Genomic DNA, 13,515 nt, shown 5'->3' on the forward strand with positions numbered 1-13,515 from the left:
TAAGGTCCCTATATCAACTTAAGCAATTGTTATTGTTTGGGTTAAATATTAAGAGTCCTGTGTGATATGTTGTAACTGTAAACGGCCTCCCCCCACCATACAATCTACATCCAAACCCTTGTGAAATGATTTATTGCTCATTGCTCAGTAATTGAATTATTCAATTACTGTCCTTTGTAAATGAGAATTCCAATGACTGTCTTTTGTATAAGACAATTCCATCTGAACAGGACAAGCAGGGTCCTTTTATGGCACTTACATTTAAATGGGTCAGGACTGTGTGTGTGTGTGTGTGTGTGTGTGTGTGTGTGTGTGTGTGTGTGTGTGTGTGTGTGTGTGTGTGTGTGTGTGTGTGTGTGTGTGTGTGTGTGTGTGTGTGTGTGTGTGTGTGTGTGTGTGGGGAATGTATAGTATGTATGTTAATGTTTGCTGGAGGCACCTCCATGGTCCTGACATTTACATATAAAAAACAAGAAACCCCTTCCAGGCACAGACAATGCAAACACGATCTTTAGAAGCAGGTGCCGATACCGTAAACGTAACATATGGATGGCAATTAGCACATTCATGCAGGTTGGGGGGTTGACTCAAAGTGCAAAGTGAGTGGAAAAGGTTAATGAGATTTTAAGGTTTTGGAATGAGCCTGCTTTAATGTCACATCTGCTGCACTTTACTGTAAAGTGAGATGGAAATTATACGCTAGAATTATACATTATATTGTTATGATGTCTTCACCTTTTGCCTTATGATAATATGTTCTGACATTTTGCATATTTTAAGAGTCAAGATGCCATTCCACAGGCCTGGTATCTATTGTTTTTGGGTACAGCTTGGTCCTTTTTGGCACAAACATATTCTTTCTTATCATGACTAAAGGCCTAACTATGGTCCCTTCTGTTCATGACATGAATTACTTTGCCCACTCGCCTGTGTGTGTCTAAAGCGCATTATGGCGTGGACTTTGCCACCCTCTTGACTTTAAAATATATATTTTTTATAGTTATATAGTTATAGTCCTCAGTGTAATTGGCCCTTAAAACAGCTTATTGGGCTTGTGTTTAGAGTGTCCGCCTTGAGACTGGGATGTCAGAGGTCAGATTCCCCTGCCAGGTCATACCAAAGAATATGAAAATTGGACCAAGCATAAAGGGTTGGGGGTACGGTAAATACACAGTTAGAAAAATGGGAAAACGTGTACAGCAGGGGTGCCCAAAAGGTAGATCGCGATCTACCAGTAGATCACAAAGGCTGTGCAGGTAGAGCACAGGACATGATTTGGAATCTGCCACTTGAGTTAAAGGTGACTTGATTGATTAAAAGGGGCCTGTATGGAAGCTCAACAGTGTTGCTGTGCACAAACGTCTGTAGCATTACAAATTAAATACAAAAAACCCCTAACTATTAGATTTCTCCCCCTCTATTCCAAGTGCATCTGTCCTATATGTAATGCCAGCACCGCTATTCTAAAGCCCCGGTACATATTTAAACTATTTTCAGCAATGGTGGTATCTTGTTGAGCTGATTGATTTTGAAAGTAGCTCTCACGTCATAAAAGTGTGGGCACCCCTGGTGTACAGTATACAAAAAGAGGGGGGGGGCATATAAGGCAGCCTATAGGTCTGTCGGCTCCTTACATAAGAACGAGGCCATTGGGTCGGTGACCTGGTGGACCTCGACCTTTCACCTTAACTCCACTGGGCCGGTGGCCGGTGTTGTACAGTATATAGTGCAAGCGAGCATTTGCTTACGTAAGCAAATGCTATATAAATATATATATATATATATATATATATATATATATATATATATACATATATATATATACTTTTTATACTTGCTGCCTGTCGATATAGCAGAAGGAGAGATGAGTGGGCATGCGCAGGGGGCGCTTACATACCCGGAGGCCGGGTGTGTCCTGCGTCATGACGCACAAGACCCATTCCTATATAAATATTAGTAATGTGAGTTCATAAGATGTTTTTTTCTGTCGATCGCCTCAGCAGATGGGCTCCCAATGTGAGCAAATGGGAGCGTTAGCACATAACCTGTGTAGAGGTCTTCTATAGTTTCACTTCATGTTGTTTTGTGGGTTGTGTGAGTGTTTATAGTTTCTACGTAACTCCCTCCTGTTGTGACTGACTGACAGTGTGTCTGAGTTCTTGTTCTCCGACTCTAGTCTACTATAATTGTCTTGTCCTATGTTTTTCTCTTTTCTCGATCTGAGCCGCGGGCCAGTGTAATTACTGGTTATAGGGCGAAGTGTAATAACTGGATGGGGGGAGGGGGGGAATTATATGGTGTTGTATGTGCTGTAACAGTTTGCATTCGAAATGAGCCTATATGGCATTCACATGATCTTTGGGACCTCCGTTGAACTCTCCTCTGCTTTTCTGTGTGGGAAAGAGGAGGGGCAGTTATGTTTCACATTTACTCTCGCGCACCCTCATCCCTGTTGTGTTCTAGTACAGGCTGTTCTAGGACAGTTTTAAGTGCTGCACAGCACGTAACAATCAATACAGGCTTTATCCTAAGCAGTGAACCGGGGTTAAGGTTACTTTAGCCTTTCAACAACTGTCAAACACACAACACAGTGTGTGTCAAACTGGTGGTACAACCAAGGTGAACCTCACAACTTAAGCCCTATTTTTGAGTGGTGCAACCACTCCAAGGAACAGCAATGTCCGTGTTAACCTATGTGACTCGTGTTAACCTATGTGTGTGACTATGAGTAGCAGTAGGGGCAAAAGTGGTGCTGTTGTGCCAGAAACAGAGAGAGAGCGATAGTGCTGCACTGTTGCCTGCTAATATGAGAGAGAGAGAGAGAGAGAGAGAGAGAGAGAGAGAGAGAGAGAGAGAGAGAGAGAGAGAGAGAGAGAGAGAGAGAGAGAGAGAGAGAGAGAGAGAGAGAGAGAGAGAGAGATAGAGAGAGAGGGAGGGGGCAGGGGGAGAGGGGGGTTGTACCACTCAGTTCACACAGGTGTGATTTTTGTACAATGGTGTAGCAGTGTTCATTTTGTTGACTAAGACTAAGACTAAAATAATGAGATTTTGATATTTAGTCTAGACTTGACTAAGACTAAACCATTTCAGAAGACTAAATCTGCTGAAAACTAATAACACTGTGGTGTGTAGCACCAATAGAGTGAGGGTCTACAAGGACAGCTGAGATTGAAGATCGATCAGCACAAAAAAATATATTGTGACAATTTGAAAAACACCAAGTAATATAGGGACACCAGGTTGAAAGTGGTTAAATCGGGCTTTAGGTGGACTCTGAGGTCTTGCATGTACAGTACCAGTAGTTCTCAAATGTTTTGATATCCACAGCCAGCACAGTTATTACACAAGCACGGCATGCATGCATCGTATTGTTGCACCACAGGGGGCAGCAGAAGCTAACCTGGTCACAAGATTCCAGGAATCTTCAATCTGAGTCATCATACTGTCAGGTGCTGTGTAGTCAATGCTCTCTCTACTGTTGCAAAGACATTACTCATAGGTCTCAATATTCTAAAACCATATTTGAATAAGTTATTTCCCAACTTCATCATACAAGTGTCTCACAAAGGTAGTGAAAATAGCTGATCTACAAGCTCGCATCTGCTATTTTCTTTTCTTTTCTTAATAATGATTAAAAAGGAATGGTATATTCAATATACATACGTTTCCAGAATGGAAACATGTCCAATATACTATATTGGACATGTTTCCATTCTGGAAATGATGGCACCAGAGAGGGTTCTGTCTGCAGCTAAGACACATGGCATCATTGACGTGTGTTTGTGTGTGTGTGTGTGTGTGTGTGTGTGTGTGTGTGTGTGTGTGTGTGTGTGTGTGTGTGTGTGTGTGTGTGTGTTGGTGTGTGTGTGTGTGTTACTAGATCAGTGGTTCACATTGAAGGACACCCAAATTCTGGTCCACGGGTCCCCCAACTGAAAGGACATTGTGCCAGGGACCCCCATACATTAAGATTTGTGTAAAAATGTGATACTAGCAGATGTACAAAATCTACTTCGTTTCAAGTGGCCTACTGTACATTCAGGAGTTGACACTAAACGTCTCAGGAAATGAACGCTCGCCCCAAATCACGCACTCCCCAGGTCAAATCACGCACTCCCCAGGTCAAATCACGCACTCCCCAGGTCAAATCACGCACTCCCCAGGTCAAATCACGCTCTCCCCAGGTCAAATCACGCTCTCCCCAGGTCAAATCACGCACTCCCCAGGTCAAATCATGCACTCCCCAGGTCAAATCACGCTCTCCCCAGGTCAAATCATGCTCTCCCCAGGTCAAATCACGCACTCCCCAGGTCAAATCACGCACTCCCCAGGTCAAATCACGCACTCCCCAGGTCAAATCATGCACTCCCCAGGTCAAATCACGCTCTCCCCAGGTCAAATCACGCACTCCCCAGGTCAAATCACGCACTCCCCAGGTCAAATCACACACTCCCCAGGTAAAATCCTGCGACCTCGGAACGGTCGGTATTCCTAAACGTAGCCTCTGCAAAACTATGCTTTAAACCTAACCTTATTCTTAATCGTAACCTCAGTAAAACTATGCCTAAACCTAACCTTATTCTTAACCTCTGTAAATCTATGTATTGCCCTAACCTTATTCTTAACCTTAACCTCAGTAAAACTATGCCTAAACCTAACCTTATTCTTAACCTCTGTAAATCTATGTATTGTCCTAACCTTATTCTTAACCTTAACCTCAGTAAAACAAATTAATTAACCGCTGGGGGCAAGCGATCAGCTAAACAAATGGGGTGATGGGCCGAGTATGTTTTGGGGTGAGCCTTCTGGTTAGTCATGGTTACCGTCTCAGAGGCACCAATCAGAGTTTGTCAATCTGCTACTTTTGCCGTTTTTGAATTTGACAGTTGCGTTTGAGGTTTCCACCTGACAGAGACAAAATGGTAAGCAGGTCTTTTTTTTAAGATTTATTTTTGGCATTTTATGCCTCGTCAGCCAATTTCAGGCCATGTTCTACTTGCCCAAAGGTCATGGACAATAGGCCTATCTCACAGCCCGCTTTCCACGCCCACTTCCGGTAAATAGTGGTGTCTTTAACATTAGCATTTACACCTTTTTTTCTCTGGAGAATCTAAGTACATTTTCTAATGTAAAAATGTGACAGACCAATATTATTATGAAGCAAACAAGATGGTAAATCAGCTCGAACAGATAGAACAAACCTTACCTTGAGAAAACAAAAGTTGTAGACTTCTTAAATTACCTCTGTTAACATGTAGTGTCTATGGAGTGACGTCACGCTATCACCACTAACCCCGAAAGGGGGCGTATTAAGGGGGGCGGGGAAATTCTGTGAGATAGGCTTATTGCCCAAACGTTTTATTTACTTGCTATGGGAATTGTTTACACTGATTTTGATGCTATATCAAAACCTATAATAGCACCACTGTACTAAATAAAGAACAAATATAATAATGTAAAATTCCTGAGCAAATTAAGACACTGGAAATGTTTGTATTTTATATACAAAAAAGTTTTATTTGAAATTTTGGTATGAAAAAATATTCTCCCCATCATGATTTTCAAAATTTGAATTGAAACAATATACGGTAGTCCTCAACATTTTCATCCACATTTTGAATTAACGTTTTAGAATTTAGTAATCCAGAAACAGCATTTTCCCATCCTTTGTCCTATACATTTTCATTGAACTCCATTTGAACCTTCATGGGTCAATAGATTTTTCTTTTACAAGTTGACACAAGAGTTGTTCAATGTGGACAACGGCTAAATTGGTTTTAGTTGACGATTTAATGGGATTACAGGAATGCAAAAAAAAAGTGAACGAATTGAAATTGGATATGGCGCATCCCCCTCATATCCAAGGAAAAAGTAATAAATAAATAAATAACCACAAGAGTGTGGAATGTCCTAGTACAAATAAATATACATGGGAGAATGTACATAAATATACAAATACTAATCCAAAAAAAGAAAAGAGTAATATCATATTTAAAATAACAATGAGACCATGAATATTGCATTGATTGTGCATCATTTCACGCCCAGGGGTCCCAGCCTATACACACGATTGGGACCGTGAGGTTTCTTTCTTTCTTTCTTCTTCTTTTCAGCAAACGATGGAGTAAGCATTAAACGCTATGTTTAGCAGAGTGAGCAGTGTGTGAAGTAGCAACTTTAGAGCAGTGCTTCCCAAACACGGGACCAATTTTTTGGTGGGTCGCGAGTAAACATAGCCTTTTTTATAGGAAATGTAAAAAGAAAAACGTATATTTTTCATGACCCATAAAAATAAAAACTGGGAAACACTGCTTTATAGAAGCCTTTCAATGGGACAGAAACAGAGAGAGAGAGAGAGGTGTTGTGTGTTTCAGTACACATTCAGAGACTATGGATGAGTAAACCATTCAAATACAGCCATGTGCTGCAGACTTCCAGTGAGAGAGCAGCACAGTTGAGCCCCATTTATACTGTCGTCACAAGCGGAAAATAGCATATATATAAGCTCACAACCCATTGTGAGCTTACAGATCTGCTATTTTTTGTTTGACAAGAGGACACATGGTGGGCATCATAGCCTAGGTTTATACTTCCGTCAGATGGCCGCAAATCCCGAAAATAGCCAATATTAAACTCATAACGTGTGAGCTTTTTTAAATTATTATTTTAGTTCTACTTGAACCTTTTTCTTTTGTTACTTTTTATATTTTTTGAGGGCTATAGGGATCCCCCTCATACCCAGGGAAATAAATAAATAAATACATAAATAACCACAGATTTGTGGAAATGACTTCTTGTAATATCTTTGCTATTTTCGGAACACGTTATCATATGACAGAGGATAAATTAAGCGTTACAAAAAGAGAGATGTAGTGTTGTGAGTTGTTGAGTGTGCGTTTTCAAGTATTCCACCATGTCAGTGTAGAGGGGTGGCGGGCATCTTTTTTTGCTATATCGCCGATGGTCGTCGGGCATAAACCTTGTATCTCCATATTTCAATTTCAATATTTTTTCCTCGTAAATGTACGTCCTACTTCATCATGCAAGATTGTCGCACGAAAGCATTGAAAATAGCAGATCTACCAGCTTACAAGGAGCTTGCAGATCGGCTTCTTTTTTCTTTTTAAATATTCGTTTTGATACGTGGTTTGCACCCGACGATTATGCAGCCCTGGCGATGCCCTTGGGGGATAGGCTCTTGGTTGAAAGAGGCACAGGGGGACTTCATGCCCATCCCCCCTCCTTTTTTCAAATTGGCAAACAAAAACATGACAGGGAGGGCGCACCCAAAAAAAATAAAAAAAAATAAGCAGCTTTCCAAAAAACAAGGCACTCCAAATCAATGAAAATACAAAAGAAAAACTATAATATTAATTGTTGAAGCTCTATAAGAGCTGCTCGGAACATAACAGGGGATTGGGGGAGGGTTACAGAGAACATGAACCAACCCAAAAAATAACAATTCATAAAAATAATGCCACCAGACCACCCAAAACGTAATAACAAGCTCCTTGATGAGCAAAACGACATCTCCTCAAAAACTAAGACATAGTTTTTAAGAGGAAAAACCTTTTAAGTTGTCAACCACAATAAAGTCTTTGCAGTCCCCACTGCTGTGCTGCCAAAAATGGGAGGGTCTGGGGGCACAAACCCATCATCATCAGTCCAGGGATATATTTATGAATGTCATTCCCTTCCCCATTTCTTTTATGGAATTCCGTCCCAGTATGATGATCATAGGCTCTCCTTGCTGGAGTGTGTACTGGAGTCGGCACTGATGGCGTGCAGCGTGATGTCACCGCTGCACTCCGACGTCGTGGAATCCTTGGGCGATGACGTCGACGACGACGTTGAGGCTCGCATCCAAGGGTGATCGAAGATCTGCTCCAGAGTGGGCCTGTCGGACGGCCGTAGACACAGGCACCACCGGATGAGCTGCTGGCACTCTGCAGAAATGTAAAAAGACCTTATTAGATTTATTTTTCTCGACCACAGATGTCAAGAATGCCATTTAGGTAGCGTGTTGTTCAGACACATGCAGATTCAGCTCATTGTTTACCTGCTATTCTATAGTTCCAAATGTGCAGAATGTTATTTAGATGGCATGTTGTTTAGACATAATGCTAGCATTCATTCTTTACCTGGTATCCTATTGTTCCAAATGTGCAGAATGTTATTTAGATAGCATGTTGTTTAGGCATATGTTAGGGTTCATTGTTTGGTAACATAGTTTATTTGAGGTACTGCACTCTTCTTTATCGTTTGTTGACTAGAACTTACTTTCCTTATTCACAATTATTATAATTAATTATTATTCCGATCTCGCACTTGTCATAAGGGGTTTCTTACATTTTTCCTCAAGTGTCACGGGGGGGTTCCTATATTCTTCATAAAGTGCTCACCTTGGGAGATCTTCCTCCTGAAGAACATGCGGCCTGCTGAAGAGCATCCTCGGAGGATCTCCTCGTCCTGCTCGAAGGGGATGTCTCCGCACGCCATGTCGTAGAGCAACACGCCAAGCGACCAGACGGTAGCCGACCGCCCATGGTACCTGTGGAAGCGGATCCACTCAGGTGGGCTGTACACTCTGGTTCCTACAGTAAGGGAAGAAGGAAAAAACACCATGAGTGAATTGTGATGGAACAGGCTAAGCCAAAAAGAAAAGGGGCAGTCGAGAATTGTTGCTTGGGTAATACCGTAATATACTGTATACATCGTAATAATGCACTGATTCTCAGTCTATTTGGACACCAAGGTGTCCAAATAGATCCCTTATGGGTCTGTAACTCAGAGTGTGTACGAATTAAACCAAATGGAGGGGGGGGTTCTGAAGTCCCAGAAACAAAATAAATAAGAATAAAATAAAAAAGGTATCAAATGTGGGAGTCCTTGAAATAGAATCACTGTGTAATATGACTATCTGGGAGGGGGCAACTGCGACACTACAAGCAGCAGTCTCTCCCTCCCTGTCAGCTGACCGACCGCTGTAGTCTGTCTAAAACAACCCCCACCCCGCCCCCTCGTGTCTGCCTGGCGCGTGACGCTGACTGCGGACCCAAAATAAAAAAAGTCACGAGAAGCCAGCAGGCAGCCAGTCAGTCAGCGAGAGGAGAGGGAGGAGAGAGAGAGGGAAGACCGACATATACTGCGTCATCATGGCTGAAATGGGGCTGCTACTTTTGGGGTCGTGAGGAGAGGAGGAGAGAGAGGCACACCGCTCTGCTCGGGCTGGTATAAATAGCTCCTTAACTAAGTCGGTCGCCATAACAAAAGCACTACAGCCCGCCATTATATCATTAAACGCTTTGAACCCCTCCCTCCCTCTCCCCTCCTCCCTCCCCAAGGGCACGGGAAGGAGGGGGGGGACTTGGATACCAAACAAAAACAGGAATGCGTCACGTGCGCTGCCTGCTACCTCTCAGGTTTCACAACAAGACATGCACCAATCCAATCCCCCGCCCATTTAAAAAACACAACCATGTCCATATAAGCCTCTTTTTTGCCTTAGTTTTGAGGAGATCAAGTAAGTGTGGATTCGAAACTAGGCTAAAGCCCCACGACCCGTCTCAACATTTGTTTGATAGCCTAGCTATATCACAATTAAAAAAGCTTTTTATAAGACAATACTAGTATCATCATTATAAGCAGCTATTAGGCAAAAAATTCAACCTGGTGATCCTGCTCCTGAAGTGTGCGTGTGTGGGGTGGCAGCAGGAAATGCTGCGTCACAGCAGAGCACACTTTGCTCAGAATATAAATACTTCTTTCACAGCCCACACCAGTGATTTATCAGCCTTTTGCGATGCCATAGAACCTCTGATGCAATATTCTATCTCTCTATCCCCCACAGTAAAAAAATACCAGTGAGTTACAGACCGACCCCCAAGGGGCCATTCTGGACCCCCTAGGGGTCCCCGGACCACATGTGTAATAATGGTGACCGTACACAATCATAAATAATCTTAACTTTTTATTTTATGGTAGGCCTATTAATTAATGCCCTACTTCACTATACAAGACAAGAGTGTCACTGTCACACACAAAAAGCAGTGAAAATAACAGATCTACAAGCTCAATGTAAAAAAATAATCTTCTTTTTTGTAATACAATTTTGGACATGCAAAGCTTTTCCTATACCCAACAGCAGCAACAATATGAAGCAAAACAAAAATGTAAAAAATAAATAAAAATAAAATAAAAAAACTTTACCGTCGAAATCCGTGTACACGGTGTCCTTCAGGATGGCCCCGGAGCCAAAGTCGATGAGCTTGAGGTCGCCGGTGCGCAGGTCGACCAGCAGGTTCTCGTCCTTGATGTCGCGGTGCACCACGCCGCAGCCGTAGCAGTGGCGCACGGCCTCCAGCACCTGGCGGAAGAAGCCCCGCGCCGTGTCCTCGTCCAGCGCGCCCTTCTCCGTGATGTAGTCGAACAGGTCCTTGGCGGAGTCCGGCCGCTCCATGACGATCAGCCATCCGTCGCCCGGCCGCTCGTACCAGTCGAGGAGGCGGATGACGCCGCGGAAGGCGGGGGGCGACGTCGTGTTCGTCGTCGACGACGGGGGCGGCGAGGAGTTGTTGCTGCCGGGGTTGTTGCTGTTGTTGTGGTGGTGGTGGCCGCCGGTACAGGCCGCCCCTCCCGACACCTTCTTCAACAGCACTATCTCCAGAGGGACCACCGCGCCGTTCTGCGTGGAGGCAAACATGATCAAAACATGTATTCCCAGATTTGCCCACATGTTCACGATTTTTAGCCAAACAAATTGCCAAAGCAAAGTATAAAATAATGGGTAAAGTGGTTAAAATGCGAGGGGGGGGGGGGGGGGGGGGGCAACAACAATGGCACATGTTATGCGTCGACGGGGAACAATAACACATGGTTCACACGTTGTGGGAACAATAACACATGGTCGCGTATAGTTGCTGCTGATTGTATCATTATCATCATTATAACTACAACAAACGGACAAAGTGTGTTAAAATCTTACCAGGGTTCCCCAGTCGGTGACTCTTTCCTTGGAGACGTGTTTGATAGCAACCTGGAACCACAACAAAAGCGAAACATCATGAGATTAATGGAAATCATAATAATAATAAAGAACACGAATATAGCCTATATACCCTGTGGTTCTGTTCTGATCTACACGCCTTAAAATGTAGGTCGTGTGTTTCTCTCCCCGGGTGGGATGGTAGCCTACTAGCCTACACATGTGGCGTGGCGGATCAAAACAAAGCCCCTAATTATTTTCTCTCTTACCGGCAAACCGTCTGAGATCCGCGTGCCGGCATACACCGTGCCGAAGCCCCCGCTGCCCAGCACCGAGCCCACATGGTAGAACTTCTCGAACGCTTCTTTCTCCGTTTTCCCTGCATACAAAATAACACAATCACGGTTTTTTATTCCTGTGGGGGGAAACTGGGGAGAACAGCGCACAATGCGCACAGGCAGGCAGGCAGCGCGCCCATGGATGGTCGTGGCACCACACACTTGTTTTCAAAATGGCCCCAGATTTCATTATAAGGTCATACCCCCGCCGACAACCTTTTGGCTTCAATGGTAAAAGCAAAGAGAGAGAGACATCGCTGCGAATAAGTCAATACTAAGCCGTTATAATGACTTAAAGACCACTAGTCGTAGCAATTCTGTGGTTTGATTTTAACTGCGGCGACGAAGGCTACAAATTAGTGAGTAGTAGTAGTTATTATTATAGTAGGTCCGAATGCGTGGGGAATCCCTCTTACCTTGCTGAAGCTGGATCTTCACCGACAAATCCATATTTGAGGTGCTGCAGATGTGCGAAAAGGAGCCGAATTTGGAAAGCAACATTGTTTATATTCCAGTTCTCCCCCCAAAACAGTTATTCCTTTTTCCCCCCTTCTTCTTGTTAAAGCCGAAGTCGGTCAGAGTAGACCTCAGAGTCCGTCTTCGGTCCCTCCGGTTGTATTACGCATGAAGACAAGCTCAAGCATCAAGGTTAATCACCGATCAGCGCTTCTTCTGCAGGCAGGAGAAAAAAAATAAAAAAATAAAATGAAAGATATAAAAGTTGTAGTCCAGTAATGGTGAAAACCCCGTCCAACGAGAATCCACGGCTTTCTTCTCGTTGCCAAGGGTCATGCGGCTTTAGAGGAATAAATATGACTGATCACTGAATGGTTTTGAACCCAGTGAGCTCAGCTGAGCTGTAGTGTAGTGGTAGTAGCGTGTGTGTGAGAACCGCCTCCTTCCCCTGAACCCAGTAATCTCTGCTTGTACTGAACTCCAGCCTGAGCCTACTCTTTAAAAGCCAATATTATGTATGAGAGTCGCGCACAGTGTTGCCAGGTTGTGCGAGAGAAATAAGCAACCAGCGACTATAATAGGCCACATGAATGAGTACTTTATTATTTTTTGTTTTAATTTGAATTTATAAACAAATTATATTATTTTTCAAATGAATTTCACAAATGCAAAAAATATTAATCAAAGAAGTTCCACAAGAAATGCCATATAGTGATATGTTCTCCCCGTGTCCCCTCCTAGGGTAGGTAGTCTACATTTAAAAAAAGGCATATCAAATAAAAATAACATGCAGTTCTCTAGTCTAAATTGATGGAGAGGAAAGGAAAGGAACTGGTTCAAATTATGCGTTCCTTCCAAAATATATATTATATTTGATCAAAAATAAATTTAACAACACAAATCTGGTACATGGGTATGATGGGTCCCTGCCCTGGCACACGTCATAATTTCAGATGGGGGGGTTCCGTGCATGGACAAATGCACTGTATACCAACGGCGCTTATAATAAGCAGACCTGGCAACACTGGTCGCACAAGCGGGTGTGTACTGTGTAGATCGTAGATCCCTCCGCCCCACCGCCTCCCTTTACATCGAGCCCCCCCTCCTCCTTGCCGCTTCAAATACCATTATACCGCAAACGTTTAGACTTTCACATGGTGTATGTCCGTGTGTTTAAATCAAACGCTTTGAGTTGGAATGTGACGGGAATGACGTTCAAAACATAAGGGACTACTTTCCTGTAGTACACAAGACGCCCAAGGACTTCGCCTGAGTAGCCCACTTGGCAGTGCTTCGTTTCATTAGCAAAATGGTAGATCCAATTTGCATTATCTCTAGTCAAATGTAGAAAGTGTTACGACTTGTACATGTTCTAGTGGCCAAAATGGCAGAATTACAAATTTGCTAATGTTTTCTTAATCAAATACAAATAAATGTAAATAATTTCTGTGGTGTTTATAATATACAGTTGCTGTGCACAAAGCTGCCCATAGAGGGTGTTGACAACACAGATTAAGGAGTTGAAACATAATGGAACATGTGCATTTGTTCAAAGATTATTACACTGAGAAAATTAATTGCATCTGTGCCATATGATGCCATCCAAGCTAAAACACTCAGCTGACTTAGTTGCCACTGTATGAAATACTGTATAAAATAAGAAATTATTACAATTTATAATCCCTTCCAAATCAACTGGAATTTGCCAGCCTTACTTAAAACCCTGTAGATTTGTCT

General features: G+C 43.0%; 1 protein-coding gene across 1 annotated transcript; it reads right to left on the minus strand.

The window, feature by feature from the left end:
- Positions 1–5,771: 5,771 nt before the first annotated feature.
- Positions 5,772–12,289, minus strand: LOC306923024 (serine/threonine-protein kinase pim-3-like). The gene is made up of 6 exons (XM_079500978.1): positions 11,739–12,289; positions 11,254–11,363; positions 10,985–11,035; positions 10,210–10,684; positions 8,403–8,594; positions 5,772–7,946 (listed from the first exon to the last, which is right to left on the minus strand). Exons 1-6 carry the CDS (start codon positions 11,821–11,823, stop codon positions 7,735–7,737), a joined length of 1,125 nt encoding a protein of 374 aa, XP_079357104.1. The 5' UTR covers positions 11,824–12,289; the 3' UTR covers positions 5,772–7,734.
- Between the last annotated feature and the right edge of the window lie 1,226 nt (positions 12,290–13,515).

The sequence above is a fragment of the Electrona antarctica genome (assembly GCF_951216825.1).
Source record: "Electrona antarctica genome assembly, chromosome: 5".
NCBI classification, from domain to species: domain Eukaryota; kingdom Metazoa; phylum Chordata; class Actinopteri; order Myctophiformes; family Myctophidae; genus Electrona; species Electrona antarctica.